General features: G+C 32.6%; 3 protein-coding genes across 5 annotated transcripts; 1 reads left to right on the top strand and 2 right to left on the bottom strand.

Moving 5' to 3' along the window:
- The first annotated feature begins 1,226 nt into the window (after positions 1-1,226).
- Positions 1,227-4,666, top strand: LOC114384261. 2 transcript variants are annotated; one of them, XM_028343919.1, is made up of 4 exons: positions 1,227-1,438; positions 1,765-2,585; positions 2,726-2,818; positions 4,374-4,666. In XM_028343919.1, exons 1-3 carry the CDS (start codon positions 1,342-1,344, stop codon positions 2,810-2,812), a joined length of 1,005 nt encoding a protein of 334 aa, XP_028199720.1. In that variant the 5' UTR covers positions 1,227-1,341; the 3' UTR covers positions 2,813-2,818; positions 4,374-4,666. The 2 variants fall into 2 exon arrangements, with proteins under 2 accessions (XP_028199720.1, XP_028199721.1); XM_028343920.1 differs by lacking the exon at positions 1,227-1,438 and adding an exon at positions 1,549-1,666.
- A 2,616-nt stretch (positions 4,667-7,282) lies between these two features.
- LOC114384805 (peroxisomal and mitochondrial division factor 2-like) lies at positions 7,283-9,085 on the bottom strand. 2 transcript variants are annotated; one of them, XM_028344604.1, is made up of 2 exons: positions 9,068-9,085; positions 7,283-8,654 (listed from the first exon to the last, which is right to left on the bottom strand). In XM_028344604.1, the coding sequence occupies exon 2, from the start codon at positions 8,644-8,646 to the stop codon at positions 7,705-7,707; it is 942 nt and encodes a 313-aa protein (XP_028200405.1). In that variant the 5' UTR covers positions 8,647-8,654; positions 9,068-9,085; the 3' UTR covers positions 7,283-7,704. The 2 variants fall into 2 exon arrangements, with proteins under 2 accessions (XP_028200405.1, XP_028200404.1); XM_028344603.1 differs by lacking the exon at positions 9,068-9,085 and adding an exon at positions 8,914-9,061.
- Positions 9,086-13,410: 4,325 nt separating this feature from the next.
- Positions 13,411-14,362, bottom strand: LOC114383546 (transcription factor PAR1-like). Its single transcript, XM_028343229.1, has one exon. The coding sequence runs from the start codon at positions 14,095-14,097 to the stop codon at positions 13,678-13,680; it is 420 nt and encodes a 139-aa protein (XP_028199030.1). The 5' UTR covers positions 14,098-14,362; the 3' UTR covers positions 13,411-13,677.
- Between the last annotated feature and the right edge of the window lie 2,202 nt (positions 14,363-16,564).

The following is a 16,564-nucleotide window of genomic DNA, read 5'->3' on the forward strand; positions in this document are numbered from 1 at the left end:
GGATGTTTATGAAATATTTTTCAAAATGGGATGCAAAGCACCCAGAGAAGGTGCTAACCATCGGCCCATAAAGACCACCAATTTCGCATGGTCGTTCTATCCCTGTCTTAGACTTTTCGACTTCTTATGTTAGGTTGAACGATTGTCCAAATTTGACAGCTTAAAAGATAAAGAAGTAAATGTATATCTAACAGGATAAGGAGATAAATAGAATTTAAAAACTATTAAAATGAGCGTTGTTTGTAGTTATAGAGTGTGCACATTTAGATCATACACTTATTAGTCTTGTGGTTAGAGGAAAATATCTTAAAAGATTAATCAAATTTTCTCATCAGGATTAATTATTCACAAAATCTATATATTTTTCATATCATGACAGTAAGAAAATACTTATTATTAGTCATTTGGCCAAGAGTTTTTTTATACATGACATTTCATGACTGCAGATAATATACAAATTTTATATTTTCTTTACAAGTACAAAATTTTTATATGATTAGTACATTTTAATAAGATTGTTTTTATCCTTGTTGCTTAAAAAAACCCTTTATAAATTACAGTTTTTTGTTGATTTTAAAACCTCTCACACGTATTTTCAATGCATTTTTTATTTGCAACGTTTCACTCCGAAGACAACAAATTAAATCATCTAATAAATTTTTGGAAAATCACAACAACAAAAATTAAGGAAAATTTTATGGTGTTTATATATATTAAAGGATTTTGATACCTTGAATAGACCAATAAATAATAGACATTAATTTGTACTTGTAATATGGAATTGATAATATGACTTATTGTTTAGTATCTTGATATTTTGTAATTGCTAAACGGGCCTTGAATTACTTTGTTGCTCATTTCATTTACACTTGCACATTTTTCATGTTTAATATTTTAAAATTCTGAAGAAAAAAAATGTGTAGTTATAAAATTTAAAACACCATTGAAATTAAATGGTAATTAACTTGTGATGTGATTTTAAAATATAAAAAATTATTTTTTATTGGTACACAAAGGTACTAATACTCTCTTAAAAATTAAAATTAAAACAAGTTGAAGGAATTTTACTTTAGATGAAAATTGCACATCTTTACACGCACACTCAGAATATACTTCAAGTTGAGATGGAACTGTTGAAGCACTTCCTTTATTAGGCAGTGATAATGATTGTGGCCATAACGTTTCATCATCACTTGAGTTCCCTCCATGAGCGTTTCAATTCAATTTAAAAGCACTTATTCCTGATATAAGTAAACAGAAGAAGCAGAAAAAGAAAGAAAAGGAAGTCACATACAACATCAATCTTCATCCACCATTCTCTGGAACAACCAGTCAGCGTCCATGCCTCCAGCTTCAAGAAGGAAAGCAAAACAAGCCAAGAAATACAAAACTGTGACCATTCTCAACCACCATTCTTCCCACTCTGATCAACTTCAAGGTAATCACTCTTTACTACACTCTCTATCTACCTTCACCACCTACGCTTTGTCCTCTCTTTTTTTTTTTGTCCATCTGTTCTTTGTACATCCTTGTTGGGTATTCTATGTTTCTTATTGTTACTTTCCTTAATCTTATTTTTGTTAATTTTCTTGTTTTTCATTCAATAACAATTAACACAAAACTCGTTTAGGCTACATTGGTCTTATATCTCTTAAGAAAGAAAAAGGTTCATTGGCAGTTTGGCACCTACTTGCCAAGGCTATTATGTTTGTTATTTTGTGGTGGTTGAAGAGAATAATATAGGGTCATTCTTTTTACCTGCAGGGACAGCTGTTTCACCAAACCACATCAAGAAAATGGAAGGATCTCTCAATGGAGCATTACAAGACAGCCACAAAGTAGAAACACAAATTTTGAGAGAAGATAAGGAGGTGGTTGTTGAAGTTGATGATTCCCAAAATGGCGATATTGCCATCACTGATGAAGAGGCACCACCAAATGAGGAGAATAAGGAGCTGGTTGACTCAGGCAAAGTTGAAGTGACACAAGATGTTTCTGAATCAGTTTGTGAGACTTTTGAGCCTGATGCTATGAAAGATGGTCAAGTTGAGAATACAATGGAATCAGATGTAGTAGAGTTGGAATTGAAGGAAGAGGAAGGGAAAGATTTTCTATCTGATCTAGCTGTGGTTAATGATGAGGTGAAGGAAACGGATTTGCCTTCTTCAGAGAGCAATAATGAGCTCCTTTCTGTTTCAGGAAATGAGGGACAAAGAGAAACTGAAGTTGTGGTTGAAACATTTTTTAAGCACATGATGTTTGGTGGAGAGGAGAAGAATGTTTTGTCTTCAGTTGTGACAGATAAGTTGCTTAGAGAGAGTGAGGAAGCAAATGAAGTCTATGGTGATTCTTCTTTGCCTCTAACTGATGTGGCTTCAGAGGAAACTGTGGAGACAAGCGTTCTAAAATCAGATGAGAATGACCAGGTTGCTCCAACCATAATTGAGAAATCATTGGATTTTGAGCCAACATTGGATGAGATTGAGGAACCATCAGGTGGTCAAGAAGAGTCATCCTATGAAAGTGCCAAGCAGTCTTTTCAACCATCACCAAGTGTTCCTGATGCTGAAAGCACTGAAAATCCGGTGGGTGATTCACACTTTATGATAGTTTCATATAGACATTTCAGTTTGTGCCAAGCAAGTGTTGGTTATAAGGTTTGTCTTTGCAATTTTATATGCATTTATGTATGCATGTAGTGATCATACTCTTTTTGTTGTGACAGAACATTGTTCCTGTGGCTCAAAGGGAAAACACCTCTTGGAAGAGTTGCTGCGGACTCTTTGAGATTATGAGGGGTGGTGATAGATAATTCAAGGTGAGTAAACCTCAAACAAGGATTATTTTTTCTTTGGCCAATAATAAATGATAAATAACTGATTAATCAAATATTTGAAAGGGCTAATATGAAACTTAACTCAGCTCATGAAAATGACTTATTTTCTTTGTACAACTTCTTGAATGAGCATTTAATTAAACTGTATACCTAAATGGTATATAGCTTAATTATGATATGATATTAATGGGTTCTATTAAGTGTCACTATAATAACATATAAACCTAATGGAAATATTTCACGATTTGACTTGGAGACGTTTGGGATACACATTATACATTTTCCTTAATTTAAGACTTTGTGTAACCCACTAAAGAGAATAGTCTAGTTGGCATCAGAATCTTTTTATTGCATTTTGTCTAGTTAAGTTTGAAACAAAAAAAAAAAGTAGGATATGGAAATAACAATGCTTTAGAGCTGTTGTGCTTTCTCAAACAAAATTTTACAACTCCCTTTCAAACTGTCGGTAAAACAAGGATTAAAATTGCTTCGATTTAAGTATCAGAAAATTGTTTTGATTACCTTAGCTGCAAAATATGACGTTAATTAGTAGTTTTTCAAATTATTTGGACATTGCAAGGAGAATGATAAGCTGTTATGCAAATAAAAACTTGATGCGAAGCAGCCTCAATTGTCAGTGTTGAACAGAAGTACGAGTCCAACTGTGAATCAATTACCTACATATTAGTAATGAAAGTACCTTCTCTAAACAAGAATATTTGCCTGAAATTTTATAATGCTTACTGGTGAATGATGATGAATCCAATCTAGCATGCATTTTATGTCAATATGGTTACATTGGTGGTTATCACTTATTAGCTTATACTTTTGACTAAATGGATTGATTGGCAAAATTCTAAAATAATCTTATTCTGTTATCCAGTTACAAATTATTACATATAATAATTTATTAATTTTTTAAAAAATTACATTAATAATAATTTATGATTAATTAATAATTTTATACCCATATTACATAGTCATTCAACATATTTGGCCAAGACTTCAGTTCTGAAATCTTTAGTGACCACAGACAAATTCAATAGTCCTTTAGTGCCATTTGGCAGCAAGGTACTAATGTGGTTTATTGATATCAACAATAATTTCAAGGGATATTGATGTATGCGTTATAATCACTGATGCTCCTCAAGCCGCGTCAAATTTCTAAATACTGAGATGATATTTTAAGAAGGGATTTTGTTGACCAGAACTTTACTTTAGAGTATTGATTAAAGAATTAAAATAAAAAATATATATTATATAAATAATAAAAAAGTATAAAAAAAATCATAAATAATATAATTTTTTACCTTTTAATAAAAATATTTTATTTAAAATTTCTTAATCAATGTTGATAGTAGAATACTTTAACATTTGCCTTTAAGAAAACACTTGTAGTAAAACTGATTCGATCTTCTTGACCTGAAGATTGTCAATAATCAAATTTAAGTATCTGATCATCTGTCAAAATTAATTAGATTAGCTTTGGGGCAATTTTCTAAGTTGTGAATCGTTATTTGATATTTTAATATTATAGGGCAGAGCATCGTAGAAGGTTGGACCTTGAGCTAAGGTTACTGAGGCATTGCACAATCATAGGCTGTGACGGTGCCCTTTCAGACAAAATCTGTTCTGCTTGCATTCATTGAGCCTCAAATTAAGGGGCATGTTCTGCTTTGCTTTTCTGCTTCGGTCCAGACTCAGAGTGGTTACATTGTTGCATTTCAAAAACGACAAAATGTATGGTATGGTACATTTTAGTTGTGGCATATTGTAAACTTCCATGAACTAGAATTTATTATCAAAAGTTATTTTACATTCACCGCGTTATTATGATATATCCGAAGTAAGCTCACGTCTCATTTCATTCTTCTTCCTGTATAGAGATAGAAATGCCTTTTAACATAATTTATCAAAAAAAAATGTCTTTTATCATAAAGGCCAAGGGTTAAACAAATGAACTACCTCAAAAACCAAAGAAAAGGGCCATTGCTTTGAAATGATACATTCAAAGGATGATTTAAGTTGTCCCATGTTTGGTTGACGATCAGCACATTCCATTAATGATGGTTAAGAGAGGAAGGGAATGTTTGGAGCATGATTATCTAAGAAACACATATACTTATAGGGATTGTTATTCTCAATTCTTTCTTTTTTTTTACAAATTCTAAGGAGTGTTTTTAAGACATTGGTTAAATAATTAAAAATATTTTTTTTATTGAAATACATAAAATTACTTGTGACTTTTTATATGCTCTCCTATTTTACCCTCTTTAACCCCTCCATAACCTAAACTCTTAAACTTCTTTCCCCTACTTTCTAACACCTCATTCCTCTCCTTCTCAAACTCTTTTGCTCTTGCACGATTCCGTCGCACTTGTCCTTCTTCTCCCTTCCCCCACTCCCTATCACTTTCCTCTTCAGTCATCGCATCTCACTCGAGCTTTGGGGTAAGTTGTTTTTTTTTTTTAATCGCATATGTAATGGAAGTATATTTCGGTAATGTATCTCAACTAGATACACAACGAAAATATAACCTATGAAGTTTTATCATAGCTTTAGAGATGGAACATAGCCCATACAGTAATAGCTTTAAAGTTGTAACAAACTTTACTATTAAATTTGGTCAAATAGTTAATTAGTTAGATGTTGAAAAAATAATTTTTATAGCTAGAAACTTTTAACTGATTGTTATGCTATTATATTGAATTAAAAAAATGCAGTAAAAATATTGAATTAAAAATTATTAGTAAAATTAGTTGTTAAATTAAGTTATAAATGGAAGTAAAAATAACATAAAAGGGTATGTTTATGAGTTTTTTTTTTCAATTATAGGTTTAAATCAGTTTTTTAGTATATTTTGAATTTTTATCATTTTTTTGTTCAAAGATCAAATATTTCATTAAAAAATAAAATAAATAGTGCAATAATTAAAATAATGATATGTTATTAAAAAGTGGAATTTTATTAAAATAGTCTAATTTGAAAGAAACAGAAAATGAAGAAATTGATTAAAGCATTAATAATGATAATAATAATAATAATAAGTTATATGCTTAAACACTATAAGTTTTTGGTGAGTGGAATGTTTAGAAAAATCTATCTATTTCTCCTCTCGAATAAACAACAAAATTTAAAATTTTATCTTGTTTCTCTTTATTTTCTTCCCTATTGTCAGCCATCTAAACGAAGTGCAAGTGAAAGGTTCTCTTCCTGATAAGATCTATCCTTGCCTGGTGTTGGGCCCAAAAATTAAAGGCTGACACTGCGTAGCTACAACGCTTTTTGCTTACCACACAGTCTTACGAATCCAAAGCTGAATATCAAGGATAATTTATTTTTAAATGAAAGCTGATGCACTCTGACTTTATAAAAGTGACACTGGTAATGAGTAATGACCCTACAAAATAGATGCCATACTATATGTGTGCTCGGAAAAAGCTACTTCTACCTGAATATCATGCAACTTATAGTGGCTAATTTTTCTTTTTTATTCTTTTGGGAAATTGACTTTTTAGTTCGCCTTAAAAAAATCAATTTCATTTTATATTTAAGCAAGTTATTATGTAGTACCAAAAAAAGTTTAACCCAGTTATTACTTGATTGAGCTTACACCTTTAATTTTAAACAAGATAAAAGGTTAAGCTCTTTAAAGCAGGAACCATTTTTCTAACCGATAATAAATCATTTTGTTGAATTTGGTTTCAGCTCGCGCCGGGTTCTTCCAACACTGCATAATAGTTGAGATTTTTACAAATCAGAATCAAATTAAAGATTAAGTTGATTTATATAAACAGACTTTCTTCGCGCATAAACAACATTAACGCATTAGGTGGATTCGATGTTAATAAAAATTGAAGTTGGAAAACCACAAAAAATTCTTTGTGCCTCACTTAAGAAACGAAAGATAAATTCCAACAAAAATGCACGGCTTCACGAAATTTCGCCTCCTAAGCAGTTAAACAATAGCTTAGTATCTATCAAGTTATGTCAGCAATAGCTTAGTAATAGTATCTATCTAACGTTAGCATAGCAGTCGACACAACTTGTTTGACATTGATCTTCAAATTCACGAAATAGACCCTTGTGTCTCTTTAAATTAAAGCAAAAGGTTAATAGTACTAGTCAACTTAACAGAAACTATTAAAAGGTGGAAAGAAAGGAATGCAATGCAAGCCAACGCTTGCAAACTCCAAACCCACCACCACCTACAACTACAACTGAAAAAAACATTCAACCAAATACAAATTCTTCTGAATACAATTACGACAAATAGGCTATAAGCATGGGGAAAAAAAAAAAGAACAATACCCGAAAAAACATCTCTCTCTGACCACATTGCAAGACAAAAAGTCAATAACAACAACAACAATAAATCAGTGATATCATCTAATCCTGAAACATCAAATAATTCACCAGGTGGGTTCTATATTCAAAGACATGCTGTGAAAATGAACATGGATTCAGAAATCAACTTTAGAAATTGAATAGATTGACAAGAAGTGATACCAAGTGCCGCCTTAAACTAACATCAGTGACATTGTTTATCCTCCAGGCTAACAAGGATCAAACTAAACACAAAGAAACAAGTAATCTCAATTTTGCAGCCTATTTATTAAATCCAACACACAATGATTTGATACTCGTAATAAGCAACTAACAACCAAACAAGTAGTATGCCAACTTCGACATGAGCAAAAAATTAACAGGCTTCAAAAACAAAAGCCAGACAAGGAGCATTATTTTGTGACAAACAAAATTGCAGCAGCATATCTATGACTACTAAAGACCTGGTATGTCTAACCTCTAGAACTTCCTCCAGTTCAAATTCCCCTCACTCCTTCATCACTCTCCGGTGAGACAGAAAATCACCTCCGTTTCCCATAGCACACGTAGATTACAGCAGCAGCTGCAACAACAGCTCCTGTAGACCCTGCTGCCACCACTGGCCACTGCAACTTCAATCCCTTCCCTTCACTGTGTACACCATTTAAACCTCTATCGATTGACTCAACGGTCTCCACCGCCTTCTCATTCAGCGATATGATCACCCTCTCAGCTTCCTTTGCTTCCTTGCGCAATTGAAGAATACTCGATTCCAGACCAGTCACTTTCTCCTCAGATTCTCTAAGTGCCTCCTCCAACCTTAATTTCTGCTTAACCAACTCATCCAATTCAGTTTTTTTCTCTGCAGCAACCTTCTCCAATTCCTCAACCTTCTGTCTGTAACCCTTAATTTCCCTCTCCTTTTCATCAATCTTATCCCTAGTCTCCTCCTCAAACCTAATCCTCTTGTTCCTTTCCTCAATTTCCTTAGTCTCCAAAACTCCAATTTTCCTCTCCAAATCCCTAACCCTAACGTCACTCTCAGCCTTCACCTTCTTCAATCCTGCCAATTCATTTTCCAGAGACTCAACCCTAGACTCTTTCTCCCCAAAAACCTTCCTCAATTCGGCGGCATCTGCCCTCGCCTCCTCCGCCGCAGTCATTTCTGATACCATATCGTGGTGCAGCCTAGCCACCTCCGTCTCCAGGTCCGCCGCCCTTGCGGCGATAACCTCCGTCGCTTTCGCAGCATCGCGCGACTGCTCCACTTCTCTCTGCAGCTCTTCGATCTTCTCGCTCTTATCTGCACCGTCGCTCCTCAATCCGTCGAGCTCCGCCGTCAGCTTCTTGATCTCCTCCTTCCTCGCCACGTTTTCGCTCACCAACTCGTCGCGCTCGCGTTGCAACGCCGCGATCTTAGTCGCCGATTCCTCGCCGTACTGATCGTCGACGCCGCCGCCGTTGGCAACACCTTCGTCCGCCATGGTTGATTCTGCCAAACAACGAAAAAACGCAAACACCGAAAGCGGTAAATTAAGCCAGAAATCGAAATTGCACCGCGGAAAATAATAATAAAAATAAGAATGAAAATGGATTGTAATTATAAGCTCGAAGTAGCTGATTAACGGTCCGTGAATCAAATTACACAAGGAAGTAAACAAAAAAGAAAACAAATGAATAAATAATTGTTGAGGTATATTCTTATGAAGCAGAAGCAAAAGCAAAGAGCAAGAGTAAGGTAAGGACAGTACAGAGTGAGAGTGTGCGGTGGTGTCAGCGAGAAAACGGAAGATAAATTTTCCAGGAAAGTGACAAAGGAAGAGCTTTGTTTTATGAAATGGGTGTGACTAGGGTTTTGAGTGGTGTGCGTCAAAAATATTTTAACTTTACCATTTTCGTTTTCACCTTTTCCTTCACAAAAGGAGGTGCTCAGAAAGTCTGATTAGAATCAACCGACGGTTCAGATTTGAAATTATCTTCTCCGTGATGGGTGCGCCACCATGTCAAATTCGATCGGGTAATTCCATTTTCATTTTTTATGTTCGGATTTGAAAACACTTCCAAATTCCAACACTCAAGAGATATTTAGCATTAGAATGTTACACCATTTGTTTGTTTATATATGTCATGTATCAATCAATAATCAATAATAAATAAATAAAACTAAAAACAAACTTATAGTGGGTGTGCATTGAGATTGTAGAGAATGACCTCAATTTCATTTCTACATAATATCATATCTTTAAAAAGAATACAAGGTTAAGCTCGTTAAAACAGTCAAACAAAAAGAAAACCTACAAGGTAAAGCTCATTAAAAGAAAATCATATAATTATATATAATGAGGAAGAATAATGATTAACAAATCAAATTATTATTTACTTCATATATTAATATATTAATAGCATACACAATATTTCACATTTTCAAATATCATGATATAGATAGACACACAAAACAAAGTCACAATTGTCAATCATGCAATATATGCAAACTTAACTCTATAGAGATTGGGCAATCAACCACACATGTTTCTTAAACATAATACAATAACAATCACCACCCATAAGGTAAGAAGGTAAAGCATGCCTAAAATCATTTGGGTAGATTAATTGTATCAATTTAGAGGTTGAAATTTGCATTCCTTTGCCAATACCACTCAACTAATATTTGTAACAAGATTAGCGCCTTACACCCTCTTTTAAGTGCAAATACTTGTGAAAGGTTAGCTTAGAAAGGGACAAATGACAGGCAACTCACAATAGCCACTGCTCTTTTTTTTTTTTTTTTTCAAATGATCATTAGTTGAAAATGTCCAAAGACACTTACAAGATTATATATAGGATGCTAAAGAAGTGTACAACAAATATACGTTACCAAATCAAACACGCTCAAAGCTAAATAGATAAACATATTAGCAAACTATGAACATAACAAAACATGCATGGTAATCACATCCTCCCATTACAAACAAACCTTAATAGAGTCTAAGATTTTCTACACTTATTTCTTTTCTTTTGTTATTTCTTTTATATCGACACTTGTCCAACAACAATTCAAACTGAGTTGGCCCAAAATAAGTCACAACTAACCTGAGTAAAGTAGTGCTCTGTAGAAGACCTCATAAAAAAATAATAAATTTGAGTAGGGAAGTGTTGCCTAAGTAACTTTAGTTTGGATACAATTGCAAAAGATGGTAGTAACAAGTTTAGTTGAAAGGAAGAAATGTGATGGGAAAAAAAGATAGAGTCAAAGAGAAGGGTACATAGAGAAACACATAACTAAAAAATAAAGGGGATGAAAGTGATGCCTAGAAAAAGAATGGGAGAAAGGTTGGGTGAAGGTGGTGGCCAGAAGAGAAGAAATGTAACCATTGACGGAGTGTGACCAATTATTTCAACAGCGACCAAAGTAATAAATGATATTAGTACTCAATACTAAGAACTATAGAATCCTATTTCAAAAGACAATAATAAAATCACTAAGAACTATATAAATCAATATACTATAGATCCAGAGTCACAATGAGACATAAGAGTAAAAAAAAAATCTAAAGAAATTTAACTATTTAAGAGAAGAAAACTTTCTTATATCTAATAGGAGTTATTGAGATTAAAAAAATAAACACTCAACCTTGGGAGACACCACTTTAAGTGGAGAAGAGGCCACAATCATTTGAAGGGAAAGTTTGAGTTGACTAGAGAACATGTAACTAGATTATAAATTTAAACATGAGGAGTCTAACCATGATAAATAAATTTGTGTGATTTTTTCTTATTTTCTTGTAGTATTTTCTTTTTAATATATCTTACTATATATTAAACGGTTAAATTTTTGTTCGACAATAACTATATTACGAAACTAAAAAAAAAACAATAATAATAACTATATACTTGAGTAATTCTAACGTTTGAAATTTCTGTGTGCTAATACATGAGTAATTTATATTTTTTTATATATTTTTAATTGTATTTTATTTGAATTTAAAAATATTTATGCCATATAAGAAAACTAATTCTAATATAAAATAGTAAATATAAATTGGACTTAGTCCTCTACTTCTGCGACTATTTCATCCCCAACCCAAGAGGTCTCTAGTCTCAACCCCAGGTTATCCAACATATATTGAGTGCATCCAAGGAATGGTTTTATATTTATTGCGACCTATCACGTAAGATTTAAAAAAAAAAAAAAATCATTGGGGGGCTTCAGCCCTCCTTAGTAACCAAAACAAAACTTATTTGTCTTGTTTTTTAACCTCATTTTCCATCATTTTTGTTAAAATGATATATCACTTGATTTTTTAAAAATTAATGTTTCTCTTTTAATTATTATTTTTTACCTGATAATTTTCAATACATTCAACAGGAGTACTGTTTGTATTTAAAACAAAAATAATTAATGTTTAATTTTATTAAATTTTATAATAAAATTTAATTTTTAAATACAAAATTACATAAGAATGTGTTAATAATTGATATATTGATAATATAAAATAGTTCTATATTATTATTTAGTTAAAAATTACCGTTAACATGATTTTGGTATCACAAGTTTATTCTGTAGATGAAGTGACATTGAATCATATAAGAAGAGATGTGGGCAAATTTCTCCCCTGCCTGCCAATTCATTTGAATTGTACATGAGCAAAGCTTTATAATGTTGTTTCATCAGTGAATGTGGCGTTACAATACTGGTGGTGGTTATTGTATATATATATATATATATATATATATATATATATATATATATATATATATACTCTTTGGAGATAAATTTGGTGGCTATGCAGATGAGAAATAGTCAGCCACCTAGAAGTTAGATAACTCATGCATGTTGTCAATGTTGAATGTTGATGCTGCATGCATGCTTTCTGTGCTATGATGGATACATATTGTTGTTGTTCACAATGTCACAGGCCCAAGTTAAGTTTTGCCTACGTGATAAGCTTTATCATGATTCGGTCTCAAAAAATTTGGTGGCTGTGGCTGTGATTGTGACTGTTCCAGGAAGTTTGCAATTGGAGAATGCAGATGGGTTTCAGCAAAAGCATGCTGGAATTTGATTGCCAGAGTGTGGTGTTCTGTTGGATCTCCAAAACAGTGGCTGTAGTGGGAGTGCCTGTGCAGTAGTAGTTGTAGCTACATTGCTCATAGCAGCCTCGGTTTTATCTCATTATACGTTCGGTCTTATTTATAAGAAATAAGTGATAATATATATTATCACTTTTTTCTTATATATATAGGACTAAAGGTATTATTTATTATTATGCCCACAATTTTTTACTTGCATTTCTTTCCTTTTTAATAAAATTTCTGTATTTAAACATGGAAAATTTGACATTATATATTATACTATATGTACAATATATTCTAAAATTAAAGGAAACAACTTTTTTTTGTTGTATCAATTTTACTGATTGAATAAATTTTTTTCTTTTTTTTTAAGCAGTGATTGTTAACTTTGAAAGAAAGTGAGCTGCTTTTCCTACCACTAAAAATGCAAGCAAACATATTAAAGTTAGTGACTCTTGTTGTTATTTATAAGCTATGTTCCATCTTTGAAATACATGCATAGGGTAAGAATCAAGAAGGTTAAGAGTGATGCATCTCCAACAAATTAATGGCTGTACAAGATTCGGCTAACACTATCATCGCCAATGTGTACCTTTTTACCTTAAATTATGGAAGATCATGTCATCCTCGGATGAGAAAAAGCCATGTGAAGTTTACAACCCTTCAAGTGGGGGGTGCTGTCTTTTTTTTTTTCTTTTCTGTATACCGCATTCTAAGTCTAAGTTATCGTGGTAGTAATGGCTAACTGCCAAAAAAGTCAAACAACCCTATTCCAAAATCTCCAAAGCAAAGTTTTCACAACAAAATAAAAGAGAAAGTGACCAATGACAACATGTGTATGTGCCATGTTACTTTAGAAAACGTCTGATCTCATCCAGATTTCAAGACCCAATAGGGGTGGCCCACTGGACCAAGATGAACCAAAAATAAACCCTGTCACAGCCCACGTACATCGAAGCCACACCATAATGTGTCATACACTTGCATCCACTCTAACTTTACTCCACTCCAGATCATGAAGCAGGTTAATAAGATTCCTACAACAGTTACCCAAAATCAATAACTCCTTCTGTAACACTAATCTGCGGCGTAAGAATATATCAACTTTCAAGAAGATATATAGATAAAGTCATGGAAAAAAAAAATAATAACACAGTGAGAAAGAAAGAAAGAACTGGTGAGAACTTCAAAAAAAAAATTAAAAATTAAAAATCTAAGAACATCGATCATGGGATAAACATTTTCCTTGATCCCAACTTCCAAAAGTACAACAAAGGAAAACATAAAAATTAAAAGAAGAAAAATAAAAATTCTAACTAATGGGGGTCTGTGGGAAAAACCAAAAGGACCTAACCTAGGCTGCTTGCTTGCTTCCATAATCCATCATGGTCATCACCATGGATTATATTCATTCATTCATCATCTCACGTTGATGTTCATCATCAACCTCCAAACTTTGTTTTCTCCTTCTCCAACTTCTCAAAGAAACCAGTGAGAGCCCTCAAGGCTTTGACTTGGTACTGCAAAGCAAGAATATAGCCAGCAGTTTCATCAAAGAGCTTGTCCACACCTAAAGACTCACCACCAGGCACAATCCTCTGTAATGCATGAATCTTCCTCTCTATCTCTTCTCTGTCATCACCCCCATCTTCTCCTTCTTCTTTTTCTTCATCTTCTTCTTCTTGCACAGCATCTTTCACTGCCACTTCCTTCCTCCACCGCCTCCTGCTGCGGCGGAAAACATGCAAAGACTTGTGAGAAGGGGTGGGAGAGTTGTTGTTGTTCTGGTCTTCTGCAGGTTTTCTGAGGAATGTGGGTATGATAGTGTTATCTTCTTGTTCCATGGATGATGGTGATGGCATGTAGTTGTAGTAATGTGATGTGTGGGAGAGAGAGAGAGAGAGAAGGGAGATTAATGTGTGAGGGAGTTATATGAGGTGTGGTTGTCTTGTGTGCGAGGGAGGGAAGGAGGAAGATGTTAAATTATTGTTGAGCTCTAGAAATGTCAATGCCAACGAAGCTGGTCCCACTGGTTTTGGCCTCACAACACAAAGAAGAAGAAGAAGCAGCCCCCAAGTTTTGGATTGGAGCAATGAGGTGGCCTTCACGCTCCACACCAAACACCCCCTCATCAATTTTTTTACCTTTCCCCTTTTAAATTCTCTCCTTTTCTTAATGCTATGCTACCACTAAATACATTCAAATTTTACTATCATGTTAGGTATTTGTTTATTTTTTAAGTTATTTTCTACTTTCTTATCTTGTCACGAATTTGTTTATTTTTATAATATATTCAAAATTTATAATAGTTTTGTCTTTATAACAAACAAAATTTAAATGCAATATCATAAATCCTGTTGATGTTTTTAATTTGTTATCAAATTAGAGTTTAATTTTGATAATCTGCATAATAAAGAATGTCATTAAACATTACTGTGTATTACCGAAATAAAACTTAAACGAGCCCGCATCTAAATTTTATCTAATGCAGAATCCTTTGTTACAAGAATTATAGAAGTGAAACTTTAATTTTGATTAAAAAAAACCAAATAACACTTATAGATTTGTATCTAAATTTTATCTTTATAATAATTATTTAAAAATTATATTAAAAATATTTTTAATAAGGTTATAGTATAAAAAATTTATAATAAAATTAAAGTATTATGTTACTTTATCATTGCTTATTGTTTTCTTCCTTGGAGGTTGGAATAAAAATATCATAGTATTCTAATGATTATTAATAAAAATATGTTAAACTAAATTTTTTTAAGGAATCAAACAATTACTATTTCCATAGATTTTAGAGGGTGTTGCAAGATCACAGGAAAGTGGCATCTTAGATGCACTAATGGGATATTTATGATCAATTATAACATACTAAACACATGCATCTTGCTAATAGTCTATAAAATATCTATGGGCATTAGATTTTAAGGATTCTTAACTAGTAAGATTCAAAAGAGGATTTTGGAGAGAGAGAGAGAGAGAGAGGTAGAATGGTGGAGGTAAAGGTGAAAGTATAAAGGTTACAAGTGACTGCAAATGCAACCCCGTTAAGGATTTGTGAGCTGTGGAGTGGAGATGTGAGAGCATAAAAAATGGTCCCACAGGACACAAAACAAAGGGGAGAAAGCACATGTGCTCACATGAATTCCTTGAACTTAACACCCACCCATGTGCCTCTCCACTCTCTTCTCTTTCATTCATATGCCATATGATCTCCATCACCACCCTTCGCATGACTGCCACGTGTTTACTTTCTAGTGACCCCACCTTGAGCCCCACAACCCCACCCCCCCTTCTAACCCTTTTAGGCCAAATTAATCATGTAAATTGCTAGAACCATATCAATCCCAACCCTATTAAACTAACAACTTGGGAATTTAAGGAAATCAAATACTCCTTGCTTAGCTAATTTAGGACAAGTTGGTTTTGTGGATAAAGAAGTTAAGTTCGCATTTAAGTGGCATTTTCGTATAAAAATATGTCACTCCCTTAATTAAAGAGAAAACAGAAGAAACATGACTACAATGTGTTTATTAAATGATTGATTATATCGTATCCATAATAATAAATGCCTGTAAAAAAAAATTCAATAATCTGAAATGAAAGGTATCAACTGCCTTGAATGATAGGGCTTTTTTCAATAAAAAAAAATGTTGCACAGATAATAAATTTAACAGAACACATATAAAAATCGAGTCACTGTGTAAAACAAAAAAGAGAAATAATAGAAACAAGTTTTTTATTACATTCTTTTTAACCCTCTTTCTTTAATGGGTTTAAATTTGTTAAAAATATTTAGATTTTATGAGTCTTATGTTATATTTAATCATTTTTTCTTCTAATTTTATAGTTTTCAATAAATTTTGACTAATTAGAGAGAATATATTTAAAGGTATGTTCCTAATACTCCTTAAAACAAAAATCATTGATCGTGAGTAAAAAAATAAAGAAAACAGAAATAAAAGGACGAAAGAAGTGAACGGTGATGAAAACTTGAGATATTTGTAAAAAAGTAAATTATACTAACTATTTTTCACCCAAATGAGAGAGAGAAACAACACAAATTTTTTTATAGCCATTTATTATTTGTATTTAAGTTATACATCATTTTATAAATGATAAATTTATTAACTTTTAAAATAATTATTTTTGAAAAACGACATTATAAAATTGATTTATAATATGATTATATAAGCATTCAACTCATTAAGAAATACTGGGAAGAATAAATTAAACACAACATTATAAGATAAATGGTAGATTAAAAATTGGACACACTAGATGGTGTTTGAATGGTGATGAGAGAGTGAAAAGAAGATT

This window comes from Glycine soja, chromosome 14 (genome assembly GCF_004193775.1).
Source record: "Glycine soja cultivar W05 chromosome 14, ASM419377v2, whole genome shotgun sequence".
NCBI classification, from domain to species: domain Eukaryota; kingdom Viridiplantae; phylum Streptophyta; class Magnoliopsida; order Fabales; family Fabaceae; genus Glycine; species Glycine soja.

Coding starts and splice junctions, on each gene's coding strand:
- LOC114383546 (XM_028343229.1), bottom strand. CDS start 14,097: ATGCCATCACCATCATCCATGGAACAAGAAGATAACACTATCATACCC.
- LOC114384805 (XM_028344604.1), bottom strand. CDS start 8,646: ATGGCGGACGAAGGTGTTGCCAACGGCGGCGGCGTCGACGATCAGTAC.
- LOC114384261 (XM_028343919.1), top strand. CDS start 1,342: ATGCCTCCAGCTTCAAGAAGGAAAGCAAAACAAGCCAAGAAATACAAA. Junction 1,439..1,764: donor CCACTCTGATCAACTTCAAG/GTAATCACTCTT, acceptor TTTTACCTGCAG/GGACAGCTGTTTCACCAAAC. Junction 2,586..2,725: donor CTGAAAGCACTGAAAATCCG/GTGGGTGATTCA, acceptor TTGTTGTGACAG/AACATTGTTCCTGTGGCTCA.